General features: G+C 38.8%; 1 protein-coding gene across 5 annotated transcripts in view; it reads right to left on the bottom strand.

The window, feature by feature from the left end:
* Positions 1 to 21,491, bottom strand: part of CHCHD3 (coiled-coil-helix-coiled-coil-helix domain containing 3) — a 306,323-nt gene that overhangs the window by 75,766 nt on the left and 209,066 nt on the right. For all 5 annotated transcript variants that reach the window (XM_049714985.1, XM_049714987.1, XM_033432428.2 and 2 more), the window contains one exon: positions 2,309 to 2,379. In XM_049714985.1, coding sequence (XP_049570942.1) covers positions 2,309 to 2,379 — 71 coding nt within the window. The remainder of the gene's footprint in view (positions 1 to 2,308; positions 2,380 to 21,491) is intronic.

Here is a 21,491-nt window from a genome sequence, read left to right as displayed (position 1 = left end):
AAAGATAAAAGAGAATGATGCTGCTGAGGCTCTGCTTAAAACTAAGTCCCAACTACAGGTCCATGCTGTCTTGGAGAAGGTAAGTCATGATGACTTTTACGTTTGTGCTACGTGCAGCCTGCCATTCTGCAGTAGGCTAGCCCAGGCTGAATGACATGGCAGCTGGGCATGGCTTCAGAAGAGAAGCCAATTCTTTTCATCTAAAATCAGACTTCTCTCTCTATGAAATTCAGCTTCCACCAATTTTCCAATAAACTAAGCTTATATTTCTGTTTCTCCTTTATCCCTTCTATCCAAGTGTTATGGGCTGAACTGTGTCTCCCCCAAAATTCTTATGTTGAAGTCCTAATGCCTGGTACTTCAGAAAACAAATTTGGACAGAGGATTTTTAAAGAGGTAAGTAAGTTAAAATGAAGTCATCAGGATGGGCCCTAATCCAATGTGATTTATATGAGAAGGAGATTAGGACACAGATGCAGAGAGGAAGGCCATGTAAAGACAGCCATCTGCAAGCAAAGGAGAAAGGCCCCCGGAGAAACCAACCCTGCTTCCACCTTGATCCTGAACTTCCAGCCTCCAGAATTGTGAGAAAACAAACTTCTGTTGTTTAAGCCAGTCAGTCTGTGGCAGCCCTAGCAAACCAGTACACCAATTCATCACTAATTCATGTCTAATCTCTCAGTGACTTTTGCATCCATCCCCTCCTTTTCTCTTTCACTTATAGAGATATCTCATCTGGTATCTCTGGCTTCCCCCCCCCCCCGCACACCTCCAATCAAACCTCACATCAACTATCAGACTAATTCCTAAAGGGCAACAGAAATTGGGGTACTCACCTGGTTAAACACCTTCCAATGCCTTCTGGCTAAATGAAGACCAACTTCTTAGCCCAGCAGCTAATGAATGACCCTACCAACCTTTCCAGCTGTATCTCGCACCAGTCTCTGTGAATCAAACCACTGCTCTTAACTAGTTTGTCACCCAACTACTGAAGATGTTTTCGTTTTGAATACCTTTCCTTCCTCATTATTCAATACTCCTCTTCAAGCCTCAACTAAAATACCATCTTCTTTATAATGACTTCATAGATCATTCTAGTTAGAATTGATCTCCTTTAACTTAAATTTTAGTTATTTGTATAGTTATCATCTTACAAGGAAGAAAGACCCAGGATGCCAAGTCAAAGGTTCTCAAGGTACAGAGACCAAAGGTTTAAAAAACATTGCTTTAACATTAATGGGAAGGATAAAAACCTAACTTTGAGAATACATATGTAGAGTGCCTTTTAAAATCAAGTCTATCCAATACCATATCTAAATTCTAAAGATAGCATATTAACCTTTAAGAGTGAGATTTATGGCTCATTTTTAGAAGGCCTTTCCCAACTGCCCCTAAAGAGATAATTCACTAAGGAAGACTAAAGGTTTTTGTCTATTTAAAGATACCTCAAACCATCTTTTTAAAAAGTCTTTTTTTAAATCAACATTAAAATAACACCAATATCCATTACCACACAAACTGCACTATAGCAGAAAGTAACAACATTCTGCCTTAGGGTTTAATCATTTTATCAAATGTTTATAAACATGCCAAGGAAGGAGGTCAGAGCCCAATGCACTCTTTCAACTAAACCTGTCACAGCACCTTTCTGTGCTTCACTAATTTGCACAAGTGCGACTAACAGAGGTTACACAACAGAACTATTTATACACTCAGGAAAATTCTGAATGATGTTTTCTGACCTAATGTGAGCACTGGAAGCAAAGGGAAAGTACAGGGCTATGGGTCGCAGACACTTTGATCCATCAATTACAGAACATTCATTTAAACATTCCAAGGATTAACACAGGTAGCAATTTAACATCACCCTCATAATCAAGGGCAAGGTAAAGTCTGTGATTTAAATGCTGTCAAGGTACATGTGAAGAAATGAAAAAAGCTTAAATGGGAGAAAGGCAGATACCCGTTGGACATGCCCACCATTTTATGATACACAAGTGAACGATTTCTGTGTTTCTATTAATAGAGATAGAAATTTAACATCACCTTTATAATCAATGGTATCCTATCTTATATAATATTCCAAATGAAAATTCTATCACCATTGCTTTCAATTTCCCCTGAGTTCATAAAATTGAGTTGCAACACAGTCACCAAATGCCCATTCCTTGCATTTGAATTCCACTAGAGCAACATGGATCCAAACACATTTCCAAGTATTCCAGAGGGCTAACATATCAAAGAGCAATAAAGGTGTATTTTCATCTTGTCAAGAGGGTAAATAATGATAATACTATTAAAAACTTACTTGAACTTTGCTTCCACCTCCTCAGCAGCTTTCTGGTATTGCTCAGTGGTGACTTTGTAGAACTCTGAGCTCTGCGGATAAAGATCGATAGCAGAGTTTTCAGTATCCAAGAGGACAAAATGTGTGCAAGACCTATGATTTCAAAAAAATACATAAAATCTTGTGTCGGCCACTCAAGCAGTAGGAGAAAGATTTCTTGCATGGTAGCATGAATACTTACAAAAATACATGTAAAGCTACCCATTTAATAACAGTATAGTTGTCGGTATCCAGGCTGTAATTAAAGAGTAAATGTTCACATTTGTAATTCATCATTATTTGATCCTTCTGAGAAAATTCCTAACACATTTTTGAAAGATTATTTTGATCTCCCTTATTTGGAATCCACCACTGCAAGATCAAAAGACACTTTGATTGAATATGATATTCACACACTATACTTGCCTATTATTCCAGTGTTCCACCTAGGATATGAAAGGATCATTTCTTTTTACACAGTACATTTATCCTCAAGATGGATTCTTTATGGAGTAGAGTTTGTTCTATCATCTCCATATGACCACAGAGCATCAACATTTATAACAAATTAATCAGTAAGAACAGGGGTGCAGATTTACGTAATTTTTATTAAAAAATGTTTCAATATTACATGAATGAACACATAAGCAACATAAATCAAGTTGTAAGAGCAAAGTAATGCCTTTCCTGGGGCAGCAAAATTAAAAATGATCCATTCTGGCTAGCTACTGTGAAACCTGTCTTACTGCAGAGGGTGGCCTAAATGACCCTATGAGTCTTCAGACTCCATGAAATACCCTGCAAAATGCATCACAGTGCAAAGGAACAAAATGCAGTAGACCCCAAAATGCAGTCTACTGTGCCCCTTCATTCCCTAATCACTCAGGTTTCACATGCATGACTTAGGGTAGTTTATTTTTTAATAAATCATTGTTGGTTGGTAAGAAAATGAAAATGAAATCCTCTTCACACCAGTGACCCCTTTGCATTTAACAATCTGGGTTGCCCAATGACAGTCACATCCAGGTTTGTTGGATGTAGATAAAATCAATAGGTATGTGATTAGACAGCAGACTCAGGATGGCTGGAGCAATGGACAGGTCACCATTTGAGATGATGAATGGCTTTCTATCAACCTAGAGTCCCCTACGATGCTAACATTTACTATAATCTTATTTGGGCTGCGATTTATCTTTCTTGCACCTGATCAATAAAGATGAACAGAACAGTTGTAAGGATCGATTGTAATTTTTTATCATTTTCAAACACAAAGGTGTATTTCTGACATGAAGACAATATTTACGTGTACTGCTTCTGCATTTTTTAGATTGCAACGTGAGTGATGAACTGCACCAGTCCATATGCCGAGAAGTTTTAATTCATTGGTAGGTCTCGAGCTATCAAAAAGCCATTTGTCTCCTCCGATATTTTAACTTTAGGTTGTGTCACTCCTTCGTATCAGTTCCACTTATGAGGTTTTTCTTTCCTTTAAAATACACACCAGTCATGACACGCTCTTTTGCAATGTTTGGTTTCAGCTTTTCTTCGAACGCTTCTAACAAAGAGGGCAGCAAAAAGGCAGTTATAATGGACCACTAACAATGATGAGAAACTCCACACATTACTATGATGAACTGTCAAACAGGCATTATGTTACTGAATCATCTATTAAAATGCCAGCAAAACAAAATATTTTTGCTCATTTTAAACACTGAAACTGTAACGTCTGGGACCAGACTGAAAGATCTGGTCTCTGGTTCTGTTCAGTGACCCTGAGCAAACAAACCTCCCCCAGCTTCAGTTCCAGTGTTCCTAATCTGTAAAATATGGGTGATACTAGCCCTGCTTATCTCTGCCAAAACTGTTGTAGAAATCAAATAAGATAGGCAAGAGAGCTAAGAAACCTGCTCAGTGTTTTTGCAGGGTAAGATTAACATCCAAATAAAAGAATTTTGGAAGAAAAGAACTAATTTGGGCAATTCCATTCTGGGTACAAATTCAAAATTATCAATATAGAATGATACACAAAAGCAAGACTTCTGCCATAATATAGAGAGCTCCCTTCTGCTCTGTAATGCCAAATGTAGATTAAATTGCTAACTTTGTCAAACTTTCTCCTTCAATGTTAAACACACCAAAAAAAACCCTGTGCCTGTGATGCCTAGAATATAGAACCTAGAATATAATTTCTTAAAGTTTTAGGCTTATTTATGCTCCATATTTCTAGCTCAGTGACCAGTTTCTGACACTGCATAAATGTAACAAAGAAAAGTCCCCAAGAGGCAACACCATATAACTAAGAAAATAAACACAAATATGCCCAACATCTATATGTAGACAGTGTTTAATTCATTAAGTATTTACTTATTCATTCAACAAAATTAAATCCTTATTACCCCAATAAGTCCATCTTGGAGAACTAGATCCTCAAAAAGCTTTCCATCTGCTACAGGAGAAAAGAAAAATAATTATAATAAAAGGTCACAGCGCTTCTCTGGTGGCGCAGTGGTTGAGAATCTGCCTGCTAATGCAGGGGACACGGGTTTGAGCCCTGGTCTGGGAAGATCCCACATGCCACGGAGCAACTAGGCCCGTGAGCCACAACTACTGAGCCTGCGCGTCTGGAGCCTGTGCTCCGCAACAAGAGAGGCCACGATAGTAAGAGGCCTGCGCACTGTGATGAAGAGTGGCCCCCGCTCGCCACAACTAGAGAAAGCCCTCGCACAGAAACGAAGACCCAACACAGCCCAAGAATAAATAAATAAACAAATGTGGGGTTTAAAAAAAAAAAAGTTAAAAAATAAATAAATAAATAAAAGGTCACAAATATTAAGCTAAAAGTGGTACACAATGTTAATGGAGTTCAGAAAAAGTAGAGATCTCTTTTGACCTGAGAAAATACTTTAAAAAATGAACAACTATGCAAAAAACAAAACAAAACCCCAAACCAAAAACATTCCCAATACGTCTGCCAGCAGAAGAAAGGATAAATATATATTGGGTATTCATAAAATGGATACCTATCTATATATAGTGATGAAAAAGAATGAATCAGACATACATGTGGGGCAAAAAAAGAAAGTTGTAGATATGATACAGTACAATGCAATTTATGTTACTTTGGATGAAAAAGGGCAAATAATGAAACAGGATCAGTAAAGAGCAAATTCTATGGATTATCTCTAAGTGGTGGCAGTTATGTGTGGGTGGTAAAAGAGGATGAGAGGGGCAGAGTGCCATAAAGGAAGGGAACAGGGGGACTTCACTGCACTGTCACATTTTCAAAAATAAGGTGTGGTACCTATCCAGTTGTTACACTGGTCGTAAATACTTTGTGATACATACAAAAATTGTGTTACTCCCCCTCACTCCCCAAAGGTGCTAACAACAACAAATGCTTTAGTAGAACTAGAACATAAAAGTACGTGTGGGGAATACATGCTAAAGAGGAGGTTAGCTGAGTGGAGATAGATTCTTAAATGCTAAGCTATTGCAGAGTGTTTACACATTACTAAACAAAAGTACCTTTTCCTCAACTTTGTCTTATGTAATCATTTTAGACTTACAGAAAGGGGGCAAAAATAGAAGAAGGATCCTGTATATACTTCACTCAGCTTCCCTTCATGCCAACACCTTAGATGATCATAGTACAATTATCAAAACTAATAAACTAACAATGTCACAATACTAGAGACTAGCAGCAACTAAATTACAGACTTTATTTGTATTTTTCCAAATTTCCTTCTTTTTCTAGTCCAGGATCTAGTCCCGGGCCCTGTGTGGCATTCAGTTCTCATGGCTTTCTTGTCTCCTCTCGTCTGTGACAGCACCTCAGTCTTGCCTTCTCTTTTATGACCTCAACACTCCCGAAGAACACTGGTCAGATATTTCGTAGAATGATGTGCAATTTGGGCCTGTTAGATGTTTTCTCATAATTAGACTAACACTATTGTGGTTATAGGGAAGGATACCACAGAAGTGACGTGCCCTTCTCCACACATTGCATCCCGGGCTACATTACATTACATCAATAGATCGTTTTACTGGTGCTGTTGATCTTGACCACTTGATTAAAGTGGTGCCTAAGGGTTTCTCCATAGCAAAGTTACTATTTTTCCTGTTGTAATCAATATTTTACAGGAGATTCTTTGAGATTATGCAAATACACTGTTTCACCTTAAACTTTTGCCCTCAGTTTTTTTGCATCCATTGTTTGCAGCAAGGATTTCTGTGGTGTTCTAACGATGCATTAATTTTTATTTATTTTATTTATTTTTTATTGTTTTTTTTTTTTTTTTTTGCGGTACGTGGGCCTCTCTCACTGTTGTGGCCTCTCCCGTTGTGGAGCACTGGCTCCCGACACGCAGGCTCAGTAGCCATGGCTCACGGGCCCAGCCACTCTGAGGCATGTGGGATCCTCCCGGACCGGGGCACGAACCCGTGTCCCCTGCATCGGCAGGCGGACTCTCAACCACTGAGCCACCAGGGAAGCCCCATTAATTTTTAAATGACATTATTGCATATTTAGACCTTACTGATATAATGACAATCTTCATTGACTCTCTTGCTCAATAATGAAAACAGTAGCCTCAGAGGAAAAGCCTTCAAACACAAAAATCTTCAAAGAGTGGGTAGCTATTCTTAGAAAAGTGTAAATTCCCTACAGCCTGATTAAGAAATATGGAAAAGGAGGTAAACGTGGAGCTATAGAAGGGCAGACCTGAGTCAGGCAAAGCACGCGCGCCTCCCCTATTCACTGTCAATAACTGAGAGAGCCTAGGTTTGCACTGTGGGAACCTCCCTCCAGCTACACAGGTCAAGCTTTATCACCGTAAAGACCTAACTGTCCACTGTCGGGAGGAAGAGGCAGACGGGCTATTGCAAGGATTGGGAAAAAGGGGGAAGGGGTGAGTGGTTTCAGATGCCCCTTCAGGGGCTGCCTGAGCTCCAGATCCAGGTTTTCAGGAAGTTGCCCCAACTCCTGCCCTTCTATTTTGTGAGCCCTTGGTAAAAGGAATGGGGACCATCCACTTCAGAACCATCTGCAGAGCTTGTGAAACTGCAGACTCCTGGGCCACACCCTGAACCTCTGAGGATGAGGCCCAGAAGCTGCAAGCTCAGAAGCATCTCAATGACTCTGAACACACACTAAGTTTGGACACTACTGGGTTTCTAGAACAATGAAAGGATAATAAAAATTACTGTTTAGCATACCATTCAAAGTGAAAAATCAGTGTTTTTGAAGAATTATGGCAAAACTATTTTCCACAACTGAATATAGCTATAATTTTTACAAAGATGCTCCAAATTAGGGAGTCTACTGGTACTGTCCACAAGTCACTGATGGACCCAAAACTGCCCAAGAGCTCTGACTCTTGCCTTCCACTGCTGCAATGTTCTTCCTCTGAACTGGTACTCACAGGCAGCAGACATACCGTAATTTTCAGAAGCATTGCTTTCGTTATCTGTGTTGTCTTGAGATGGCCATAGGTTGTACATGCTGCTATTTTTGTTTACTAATTGTAAATTATTGCTACTTTAATGTCATCCTTATAACTAAATTTGTGGTTATTTGGTTAACCAACCCTACAGTTTGTAGTAGTACATACTTACATTAATTGTATTTTTGTCTGATCATTTTCTATAATAGTCAAACTTTAAGACCTGTGTGGTCAGTGTTTCTAATAAGTAACATCCACACTGCTATTTTCAAAGAAGATGGAGATATATATACGGACACATACACACACACCCTCCAAACACTGTTGCATTGTAGACAAGTGATATGAGAGAAACAACCTGGTGAGATGACCTTAAATAAAGAGACTCAAAAAGAAGAGGTAGAGGAAGGTGCCCGTGATCTGACAGGGGGGCCTTTCAATGAATGATCACTGCTTTGGACACGGCCACATTATTTCTATGCCAGTGAGGTCCTTTACAACCTAAAATTCAAAAATTCTTTATTCATATTCATTCTGCATAGTTTCCTGCTCCATCAATGGCAAGAAAAATACTTGACATGTTTTGTCCAGCAGTAATATGAACTTGTGGCAGGTAAATGTGATTTAAATCAAATATTAAAAGTCTAATTCATTAGTTGCTTCCTTTAAAACATGAATTCTTATTTGATACAAGCATAAAACATGTTTTCCACCAAGATTCTCTTTGAGAAGGTAGATCTTATAAATTCAAAGTAGAATGACAGTATCTTTCAGTATTTTAGCACTATCAAAAATTTGATTAAAGGCTTATCTATTTTTTTGTCAAAGATAAGTGAAAGGAGTTGTAGGAGGTGAACTATCTGCAAAATAACCTCATTCTAGATCTGGGAGATGTTTCTGTCACCTATATTAGAGGACAATGCATCACTGGAAACAACAGGCATTTTCATTTTCTGTATCAAAATATCTTCCACCTAAGGGACAAGGAACCAGTTACTAAATACACAGGCAACAAACTGAGTTAGGGTGAATGAATGCTCCACTGATAACTTTTAAAACGTTTCATTTAAAACACATGAATATGCTGTCCACGACACTCTGCACTTAGGTGAGTGATTCTTAGCAGAACAGCGAGGTGGTAAAGAGCATGCACTTTGGAGCCAGACTGACAAGTCACAGCTCCACCCTTGTAGAATGGAACACAAGAGCTGTCTACCATCTGCGAAAAGGGCAGGGTAACACTAAAGACCAACAAGACTCTTTGGGGGATTAAATATGATAATTCGTATAAAGCTCTTCGAATACTCTGCAACAACCTAAATGGACAAAGAATTTGAAAAAGAATAGATACAAGTATATGCATAACTGAATCACTTCACTGTACACCTGAAACTAACACATTATTGTCAATCAATTCTACTCCAATATAAAAGAAAAAGAAAGAAACAGTTCAGGCAGTGAGAGAATGAGCTTCTGTAAGCGGCCTTGACATTCCTCCTCAAAACCCTTTAAAAAAAGAGCAAAACCTAGCAAAAAATAAATATATAAATCCCCCCAAAAAAGTCTACAAATAATAAATGCTGGAGAGAGTGTGAAGAAAAAGGAACCCTCCTACACTGTTGGCGGGAATGTAAATTTGTACAGCCACTATGGAGAAGAGTACGGAGGTTCCTTAAAAAACTAAAAATACAGTTACCATATGACCTTGCATTCCATTCATGGGCATATATCTGGAGAAAATGCTAACTCCAAAAGACACATTCACGCCTATGTTCATAGCAGCACTATGTACAACAGCCAAGACATGGAATCAACCTAAATGTCCATCAACAGATGAATGCATAAAGAAGATGTGGTACACATCTACAATGGAATATTACTCAGCCATAAAAAGGAGTGAAATAATGCCAGTTGCAGCAACATGGATGGACCTAGAGATTATCATATTAAGTAAAGTAAGTCAGACAGAGAAAGACAAATATCACATATCACTCACATATGGAATCTGAAAAAACGATACAAATGAACTTATTTCCAAAGCAGAAATAGACTCACAGAAAACAAACTTATGGTTACCAAAGGGGATAGTGGGGGCGGGGGGGGGGGGAGAGATAAATTAGGAGTTTGGGATTAACATACACACACTACTATATATAAAAGAGGTAATCAACAAAAACCTACTATATAGCACAGGGAACTCTACTCAATATTTTGGAATAACCTAATAGAAAAGAATCTGAAAAAGAACATAAATATATATATGTATACCAAATCACCTTGTGGTACACCTGAAACTAACACAACATTGTAAATTAACAATACTTCAATTTAAAAAAAACATGTTTTTATTATGATGACCTGATATGCATTAAAACTTTACTCAGAGCAATTAAAAAAACAACACAATAAGGACCAACAGGACTCTTTGGGGAATCAAATACAATAACTCATAAAAAGCTCTTTGAGGCTTCCCTGGTGGCGCAGTGGTTAAGAATCCACCTGCCAATGCAGGGCGCACGGGTTTGAGCCCTGGTCCAGGAAGATCTCACATGCCACGGAGCAACTAAGCCCGTGCGCCAAAACTACTGAGCCTGTGCTCTAGAGCCTGAGAGCCAAAACTACGAAGCTACGTGCCACAGCTACTGAAGCCCACATGCCTAGAGCCCATGCTCTGCAACAAGAGAAGCCACCGCAATGAGAAGCCTGCACACCGCAAGGAAGAGTAGCCCCTGCTCGCCACAACTAGAGAGAAAGCCCGTGCACAGCAACGAAGACCCAACGCAGCCAAAAATAAATTAATTAATTAAATAATTTTTTTTAAAAGCTCTTTGAATAGTACCTGGGATAACATATGGTGAGCATTATAGGAATGCTACCCATTATTAAAATTTATTTGAACATTATTTAAACAGTAAAAAAAAAAGTACACGGTGTTTGGTAAATTTTTCAAAACCATTTAAAAAAAACCCATTTTAACAAAAATTTAAATCTTTTAAAAACAAAAATCTTTTCTTCCATTAAATCAAACATTACTGAATTTTTATTACATTGCTCATCTGTTCTGTTTTTCTGTTCCTTAAGATAAATGGGAACTGTAAAGACAATAGCTGGGCAGTGTTGGGAATGTTACTGGCTATGTAAAAAATAAAAAAAAAAGTGTGTGTGTGTGTGTGTGTGTGTGTGTGTGTGTGCATACATACACACATATGGTGACACTAACTAGCCCATATAAAAATCAAACCAATAACTTTTGACCTTATCCCAATGAAATCCAATTAACTAAATTAAATAGCAAAGTACTTTAATGTCAGGACTTCCCAGGGCCTTTTTACTATGCACTGTAAACCTCCAATATGAGAAATACCGTTCATGAGGACTCCCAAACTGATTTCCTAATGGAACCTTTTTATCATGGATCATCTTGAGGGAATAAAATCACCTTAAATGGTCCATGTGCAATGCTGATTTAAAGAAAAGTCCAAACACTATTTCAATCCTGCACTTCTTGATGTGCAACTTTTCCCATCTCAGAGCAACATTTTTTTATGGGTCATTTTTGTATGTATTCTTTTTTTTTTTTTTGCGGTATGCGGGCCTCTCACTGTTGTGGCCTCTCCCGTTGCGGAACACAGGCTCCGGATGCACAGGCTCAGCAGCCATGGCTCACGGGCCCAGCCGCTCCGCGGCATGTGGGATCTTCCCGGACCGGGGCACAAACCCGGGTCCCCTGCATTGGCAGGCGGACTCTCAACCACTGCGCCACCAGGGAAGCCCAGGCAGGCGGATTCTTAACCATCGTGCCACCAGGGAAGTCTCTGGTCACAATTCTTTACTCTTTTCTATATTCATGTCCTTTGGTGACACTTTATAGCTTCCCTCATCATGAAAGGGTGAAGTCTATTTCCCCACCCCTTCAATCCAGGCTGTGCTTGTGACCTGCTCTGGCCAACAGACTGTGACAGACGCGATGAAGTGCCAGTTCTAAACCCAGGAGTCTCTCTTGGAACCCTACCCAGGTGCCACATCAATAAGCCCAAGCTAGCCTGCTGGAGAAGGAGAGACTACAAGTCTTCCCGGCTGAGGCCATCCTAGATCAGCCAAACCTCAGCCAACTCAGCAAGAGTGAGCCCAGCCAAGCCCAGAAGAACTGCCCAGCTGACAGCAGCCCAAATTGGTGACACACCTGCAGAATCATGAGGTAAATAAACGGTGACTGTTTGAAGCCACTAAGTTGGGGGTGGTTTCCTATACAGTAAAATTGAACTGATTCGTGCCCTTTCTCTGTACTCTCACAGCACCACAGACTTGTATCAAAGCACTTGCCACACTGTACCAGCAATGCTTGTTCACCTGTTCTCTCTCCAGCTAGCCCGTAAGTTCCCCCAAAGCAGGTATCTTGTCCCATTAATCATTATACTTAGAGCACTCAGTCTACATGACACACAAAACTTACTGAAATAATGTTAGAGTGACCTATGCATCTTAAACTGCATTCCAACTTTTGCTCTTATTTAAAACAGGACGGGATAGAGACAACATGGAAAAGGTGCACTACTACATTTATTATGTGTTTCCTACCAAATGGCAAACACTTCAGTCTGCTTTGCTACATAAAAAGGAAGTGGATATTGCTGAGGATTGTGTTCAATTGCAGGAACAGTACAGTAATAGTTTAAGCTACAAACAGTAGCATAAGTGAGTAAGGGAGTTGTTTTTCTCGTGTAATAAGAAATCCAGACATTAGAAACCACGGCTGATACAGGTGCTAAGGACATCATGAAATAACTAGGCCCTTTTCTGTATTCCTTTCTCAGCCACCCTTAGCACTGTCCCCATGGTCTCAAGATAGCTGTCACACCTCCAGTTATCATGCCCATGTTCTGAAGAAGGTAAATAAGGGAAGAGAAGGCCTCTCCAGAGATTTCCACTCACATCTCTTTAGCCAGAATTATATATCATGCACAAGCCTGGCTGCAAAAGAGTCTGGGAAATTGAGTAGTTCTGTTTTCTCACTGCTAGAGTAAAGAAAGAGAAGGACAGCGTCTGCAATTGGTGTTTATTGAGCCAATTTATCATACCTGCCACAGACAGCTGAAGAGACAGCACAAAATCATGCACAAAACAGTGTGGTAGATTTCTACATGCAAGTATTCTAATATTTCTTTCCAATCTCCCTTAAAGTTCTAATTTGGGGGGTGGGGGGATTTACCCATCTGGTATTCTGATATCCAAGGACAAAGATTTTAGACAGTATAGGAAGGAAACGGGAATCAAGAAGAACAGGTATCATTCCCAAGTTTCTATGGGCTGGCTGTGGCCCAAGTTTTTGAATGCGTGGTCTACTGCCATTTTCCATTTTCAAAGTCTCTCTTTAAAAGTGTATTTTAAAATGCACACGCACAGACACACATCATTGCTAGATTCAAAAAGCATCTTTTCAAGCTCCAAATTAGATCAAAAGAAAACATGCACACATTATTCTTCCAATATTTTCTCACGTTCGGAATCTTATTTCTGTTCTATTATAGCTAATATGATCACACCTGTTATCATATGAGAAAAGAACAAATCAAAATGGTCACAAGAAAAATTTGTTAACTAGCCCTTATCAGTTCTTTTATAAAATGCTACACAACACAGCATACTGAGGTACAATTCTGGTGGCCTGACACTATTTCTCGGAGGAGACTGATACTCCTACGCACTGTCCATTCAGATGGTGGTGACTCTGCTTATGTTAGAAGAGTGAATGGGAGAAGCAACAAGTCTGACCTTGGAAATGAGCAGACTGACCGAAGGTGTGCATCTCCTCTCTCTAAGCTGATGTATAATTACCACCACCAACTGTCAGTCTCCATCCCTCCTATACCCAGCCAAACACAAGCGTTACTCTATCTGGCTAGTTATTTCAAACAAAGGTCTAATGTGTACAAACACCAATAAAAGCATTCCTATTGTCAATGTCAATAAGAGCATTCCCACTGTTAAGTAGAGAGATTCAGAACTGACTTATTTACACTTTTTGTTATAACACTCGCCCAGGAACTATGTTATAATCTGTAATCAGCTGGGTGCAGGTAAGTATGCTTCCCCCAATATGAAAGCTAAGCATCTGAGGACACGATTTAATGTTGCAAATGCAGCATGGATATAATTCCAGGTCCAGAAGCCCTGAAACAGACATTTACTGTATGCCATCAGGAGGCCAAAAGGAGTTCATGCTTCCACAACCTTCCTGTCTTCTTACAGAATTACACAGAATCAGAGAGCCTCACTTTTCTCTACCACAACAATTTTAAGAGCTATAGAAATTTTTTTTTAAATCACTAATTATATGCTATCTACAGGAGACCTACTTCAGACCTAGGGACACATGCAGACTGAAAGTGAGGGGATGGAAAAAGATATTCCATGCAAATGGAAATCAAAAGAAAGCTGGAGTAGCAATACTCGTATCACATAAAATAGACTTTAAAATAAAGAATGTTACAAGAGACAAGGAAGGACACTACATAATGATCAAGGGATCGTTCCAAGAAGAAGATATAACAATTATAAATATATATGCACCCAACATAGGAGCACTTCAATACATAAGGCAACTGCTAACAGCTATAAAACAGGAAATCGACAGTAACACAATAGTAGTGGGGAACTCACTTCCACCAATGGACAGATCATCCAAAATGAAAATAAACAAGGAAACAGAAGCTTTAAATGATACGATAGACCAGATAGATTTAATTTATATTTATAGGACATTCCATCCAAAAACAGCAGATTACACTTTCTTCTCAAGTGTGCACGGAACATTATCCAGGATAGGTCACATCTTGGGTCACAAATCAAGCCTCAATAAATTTAAGAAAATTGAAATCATATCTAGCATCTTTTCTGACCACAACGTTATATGATTAGAAATGAATCACAGGGGAAAAAACGTAAAAAACACAAACATATGGAGGCTAAACAATACGTTACTAAATAACCAAGAGATCACCAAAGAAATCAAAGAGGAAATCAAAACATACCTAGAGACAAATGAAAATGAAAACACGACAATCCAAAACCTATAGGATGCAGCAAAAGCAGTTCTAAGAGGGAAGTTTATAGCTATACAAGCCTACCTCAAGAAACAAGAAAAATCTCAAATAAACAATCTAACTTACACATAATGGAACTAGAGAAAGAAGAACAAACAAAAACCAAAGTTAGCAGGAGGAAAGAAATCATAAAGACCAGAGCAGAAATAAATTAAATAGAAACAAAGAAAACAATAGCACAGATCAATAAAACTAAAAGCTGCTTCTTTGAGAAGATAAACAAAATTGATACACCATTAGCCAGACTCATCAAGAAAAAAGAGGGAGAGGACTCAAATCAATAAAATTAGAAATGAAAAAGGAGAAGTTACAACAGACACTGAAGAAATACAAAACAACCTAAGAGACTACTACAAGCAACTCTATGCCAATAAAATGGACAACCTGGAAGAAATGGACAAATTCTTACAAAGGCAGAACCCTCCAAGTCTGAACCAGGAAAAAATAGAAAATATGAACAGAACAATCACAAGTAATGAAATTGAGACTGTGATTAAAAATCTTCCAACAAACAAAAGTCCAGGACCAGATGGCTTCACACATGAATTCTATCAAACATTTAGAGAAGAACTAACACCCATCCTTCTCAAACTCTTCCAAAATATTGCAGAGGAAGGAACACTCCCAAACTCATTCTATGAGGCCACCATCACCCTGATACCAAAACCACACAAAGATACTACAAAAAAAGAAAATTACAGACCAATATCACTGATGAATATAGATGCAAAAATCCTCAACAAAATACTAGCAAACAGAATCCAACAGCACAGTAAAAGAATCAGACACCATGATCAAGTGGGGTTTATCTCAGGGATGCAAAGATTCTTCAATATATGCAAATCAATCAATGTGATACACCATATTAACAAATTGAAGAATAAAAACCATATGGTCATCTCAATACATGCAGAAAGAGCTTTTGACAAAATTCAACACCCATTTCTGATAAAATCGCTCCAGAAAGTGGGCATAGAGGGAACCTGCCTCAACAAAATAAAGGCCACATATGACAAACCCACAGCAAACATCATTCTCAATGGTGAAAAACTGAAAGCATTTCCTCTAAGATCAGGAACAAGACAAGGATGTCCACTCTCACCACTAGTATTCAACATAGTTTTGGAAGTCCTAGCCACGGCAAGCAGAGAAGAAAAAGAAATAAAAGGAATACAAATCAGAAAAGAAGAAGTAAAACTGTCACTGTTTGCAGATGACATGATACTATACATAGAGAATCCTACAGATGCCACCAGAAAACTACTAGAGCTAATCAATGAATTTGGTAAAGTTGCAGGATACAAAATTAATGCACAGAAATCTCTTGCATTCCTATACACTAATGATGAAAAATCTGAAAGAGAGATTAAGGAAACACTCCCATTTACCACTGCAACAAAAAGAATAAAATACCTAGGAATAAACCTACCTAGGGAGACAAAAGATCTGTATGCAGAGAACTGTAAGACACTGATGAAAGAAATTAAAGATGATACCAACAGATGGAGAGATATACCATGTCCCTGGATTGGAAGAATCCATATTGTGAAAATGACTATACCACCCAAAGCAAATTACAGATTCAATGCAATCCCTATCAAAGTACCAATGGCATTTTTTACAGAACTAGAACAAAAAATCTTAAAATCTGTATGGAGACACAAAAGACCCTGAAGAGCCAAAGCAGTCCAGTCTTGAGGGAAAAAAACAGAGCTGGAGGAATCAAACTCCCTGACTTCAGACTATACTACAAATCTACAGTAATCAAGACAATATGGTACTGGCACAAAAATGGAAACATAGAGCAATGGAACAAGACAGAAAGCCCAGAGATAAACCCACACACTTATGGTCAACTAATCTATGACAAAGGAGGCAAGGATATACAATGGAGAAAAGACAGTCTCTTCATTAAGTGGTGCTGGGAAAACTGGACAGCTACATGTAGAAGAATGAAATTAGAACACTCCCTAACACCATACACAAAAATAAACTCAAAATGGATTTGAAACCTAAATGTAAGACCAGACACTATAAAACTCAGAGGAACACATAGGAAGAACACTCTTTGACATAAATCACAGCAAGATCTTTTTTGATCCACCTCCTAGAGTAACAGAAATAAAAGCAAAAATAAACAATGGGACCTAATGAAACTTCAAAGCTTTTGCACAGCAAACGAAACCATGAACAAGACGAAAAGACAACCCTCAGAATGGGAGAAAATATTTGCAAACGAATCAACGGACAAAGGATTAATCTCCAAAATATATAAACAGCTCATGAAGCTCAATATTAAATAAACAAACAACCCAATCCAAAAATGGGCAGAAGACCTAAATAGACATTTCTCCAAAGAAGACATACAGATGGCCAAAAAGCACATGAAAAGCTGCTCAACATCACTAATTATTAGAGAAATGCAAATCAAAACTACAATGAGGTATCACCTCACACCAGTCAGAATGGGCATCATCAGAAAATCTACAAAGAAGAAATGCTGGAGAGGGTGTGGAGAAAAGGAAACCCTCTTGCACTGTTGGTGGGAATGTAAATCGTTACAACCACTATGGAGAACAGTATGGAGGTTTCTTAAAACCTAAAAATAGAATTACCATATGATCCAGCAATTCCACTACTGGGCATATACCTAGAGAAAATCATAATTCAAAAGGACACATGTACCCTAATGTTCATTGCAGCACTATTTACAATAGCCAGGTCACAGAAGCAACCTAAATGCCCATCAACAGACGAATGGATAAAGAAGATGTGGTACATATATACAATGGAATGTTACTCAGCCATGAAAAGGAACGAAATTGGGTCATTTGTTGAGACGTGGATGGATCTAGAGACTGTCATAGAGAGTGAAGGAAGTCAGAAAGAGAAAAACAAGTATCGTATATTAACGCATATATGCGGAACGTAGAAAAATGGTACAGATGAACCGGTTTGCAGGGCAGAAATTGAGACACAGATGTAAAGAACAAACGTATGGACACCAAAGGGGGAAAGCAGTGGCAGGGGAACCGGTTTGGGGTGGTGGTGGTGTGCTGAATTGGGCGATTGGGATTGACATGTATACACTGATGTGTATAAAATTGATGACTAGTAAGAACCTGCTGTATAAAAAAAAAAATAAAATTAAATTAAAAACATAAGAAATCACTAATCATCTAAGTTCATTTGATCAAGTGATTTCAGTATTTCTCCTGGCAAACCTTCTAACAGTGAGCCTACTGGCAGGTTTGAGTTCTGCCTTCCCTGCGTTCCTGTACACGCAGAAGTCTGTTACAGATGGGCAGGAGCAGGGGAAGGGATTTGATAATTCTCAGTGAGAAAAGTGGCTTTTGAATAGAGAGTAGTTGGCATCTTGAAGAACCTTCCATTATTGGCACTCCTCAGACCCATGCCCTTGATTCCACTGTTCCTGGACTCTCTCCTTTCATCCCTTTCCCTCCCCCTACTCCCCTGGGGCTCAGGAGAATTCTGTCTACAAGACAGGAAAATCAAAGCTAATATTTAAATAGCTTGCAAATTGCCAACACTGGCTCAGATGCACAGTATATCAGATTCAGGATTCTGTTTCTTAAAGGCACACCAAGGAATGGTTTGGGTTATTTAAACTAAGTCTCACTTTTTAACACACAAAATGAGGGTCTTATCTTTCAGGGTGATTGCATCAACGGGACAATGGAAGGTCAGTTCTTGGCAGACAGCCTGGCTTCTCCCTGTGGAAGACAGTGGTTCTCCATCACAATACTACTGCCAACAGCCCCTGGCTCCTTGGCCAATCCATCAGAGCCTGGGTCCCCATTAATTTACCTAAACAACTACGCATGAACCTGAAGAATGACCATCAAGTAGGTGGATTCAAACTTCATCTCCATTTTTCTAACACTGAGTAATGTTTTGTTTTGTGAAAGTAATAAACTTACAAGACTATGTATTTATGCTGAGCATCCCTAAATATCTGCTTATAACCATTTGTGTACATCTATAAGTGTATCTTACTTTTTCTCAGCCCTACTTTTTCAAGTCCATATCACTGGGGATCAATAATAAATTACTAATTTAGCAGTTTCTAATGAATCAAAAACCCTACTAGGTTCCACAGTAAAGACAAATGAAGATTCCCTGTGGAAAAGACTATCAGCACTAGCTTATCCCAGAATCTCTCCTTCCTCCTTAGATAACTCCATTTTAAGCTGGATATATAGTCAACTAAACTAAAATCCCCAGCTCGCTTCTATTTAGGCTGAGCCATAAGCAGAACTGTTGTGTGGGACTTCCAGGTAGGCTGCTTAAAGACAGCTGACCTCACCTGGCAGGGAATCTTTTCAGCCATTTTGCCTTTTTCCTTTCTCCTAATCTGCAATGTAGATACAATGGCCAGAGCTCCAGCAGCCATCGTGGAATATGAGTCCACCTTAAAGAGGGAAACCCTGTACGAGGACACAGGAGTGAAATGGTTAAGTGCCTGGGGCTCTAATGACACTGAAGCCACCGTGCCAGCCCTGGACTGCTCACTTCTAGACTTTCATTAAATAAAGAAAAACAAAACCCAAACCAAAAACTTTCCTAATTTAAGCTATTCCATTTTTATGATATCGAGAGTCAAATAAATGAGGAACAGACCTTCCTTATGCCTTGATATGTTTGCTTTTTGTACACCTCATGAATAATTTAATAAAGTCAAATGCAATGACCCAGTAGGAGCATCTTTCTCCTTTCCTTTGTGGAATCCTCTGCTTCTACACATCAGAAATTTGTTTCCTTCTGCCTCTCTCCTTTTCTGACACAGAACAGAAAGAATTAAAAAATTTAAAGCTATGCTTACCTCTAGCATCAAATCTTACCATCTCTAAGAAGCCACATTTCATGAAAACCCCACTGTCTCCTGGGTACCTTGGCAAAATTAATAAACTGCTTTTGTAATTACACTTTCATTCCATCGTTACTATTTCTCATATAAAGAAACAGCTATTCAGAGCTTCTTCTGGCATTTCTAGTTTTATTGCCGGCACTTTAGAAACTTCACTAATTAGAGTCTGAAGGGTTTTTTTTCTTGATTTAGTTTTCTAATCAGAATAGGAATTCTACATTCATTGACAGCCCTGCAATAATACACAAGCTGTATTAGTTATATTACCTCACGCCTCAGTTTCTTCATCTGAGCAATTTAACTAAACACCTGCACCAAACACTCATTTGGCAGTCTAAGTTTCCTATTATCTGTTCATTTCTTCATTCTACAAATACTGAAGGTCTGTGCCAGACACTAGGCCAGGAATTTGGAATGGGACGGTGAACAAACAAGATACTTGGCCCTACTTTTATGGAGCTTGTGGCATACTGGAGAAGACAGACATAAATTTAAAAATCACACAAATAAGTGTATAATTAAAAAATCATAGTGCTATAGGACCACATATAGTGTGATCTTTTATTTATTTCTAGGAAGTAGTTTTTCTAATGAGTCTCTAAAGCCCTGTATTTCTCTCAAGTACCTAACTACCCTTCATATTCAGTTCTTAAGTAGGTTGTGGTTTTATTTCCTTTTAATTTCTCTAGGTTTTTTGTCAGAATTCAAGCTTCTTATCAGAATTCTCTCCACTTGCAAAACTTTATTCTAACCCCTTTAGAAATAAGAGAGATCTACTACTTGTATTGATATGGATGGAAAGAGATCCAAGTAGTATGAAAAACAAAGTTGTAAGACAATTCGGACAGTGTATTTTATAAAATGATGAGTATATGATGTATATGTACGCACACACCCTGAAATATTCTGCAAGGAATATGTGTTACCCCTGGAAAGGGGACCTGAGGAGGAGATACTTTTCCTTCTTATTTAATAGCCTTCTATAACAATTTAAGTTTTCATCGTGGGCTTGTATCATTTTTATAAGAAAATTATGCCTCAATTTCCAACAGGTATTATGCGCAAATTGGTATCATGAAAGAAAGGTTACTTACCTAGAAACTACTGGGAAAGTGACTGCCTGACCCTCTCCCACCCACAGCTCCCATTAACCTCGCTTAAATGGAGGTTTCCCACTTATCCTAATTATAAGGTATTCATTTTTCTCACTTTTTCTTTTATATAATAATGTCAGTAAGAGGTCTCAAATCTTCCTATTGTTTGTAGCTCTTCTAGCTGAAATAAAACAGTATCCACCCTTCTACACTCACCTTTCAGTCTTCTCTATTACACACCTAAGGCCTTTCTGCTCTTGACACAGTTGTGCATCTCACTACCCTTCTACAACCATGAGACAGCAAATTCAGTCATCGGAAGGGTTATCACATGATGTCTTGCAAGACCCATATAGAAACTCTGAAATCACTGCATGTTACCAGTGCAGGAAGCTCTCACTGAGGAATGTAACACAGTCATTCTCAAGGTCATCAGTCTTAACTTGTGCAGGGCTCAACAAGGTGCTACCACGTGCACATTTAAGAGCACACGCACTGCATGGCTCTATCCAGACAGCATCGCGTATGTATTGCCAGCTGAGCTCAGGCTTGCACTACACCTCACCCTAGTGGGTCTCCTGTCTCCCACAGAAGGGAACTCTATAAATCTAACATGCAAACTCTCCTGCACTTGCTCAG

This window comes from Orcinus orca, chromosome 9, assembly GCF_937001465.1.
Source record: "Orcinus orca chromosome 9, mOrcOrc1.1, whole genome shotgun sequence".
Classification (NCBI taxonomy): Eukaryota; Metazoa; Chordata; class Mammalia; order Artiodactyla; family Delphinidae; genus Orcinus; species Orcinus orca.
Note: the sequence above shows the minus strand (reverse complement) of the source record. Positions and strands in the feature narration are given on the sequence as shown.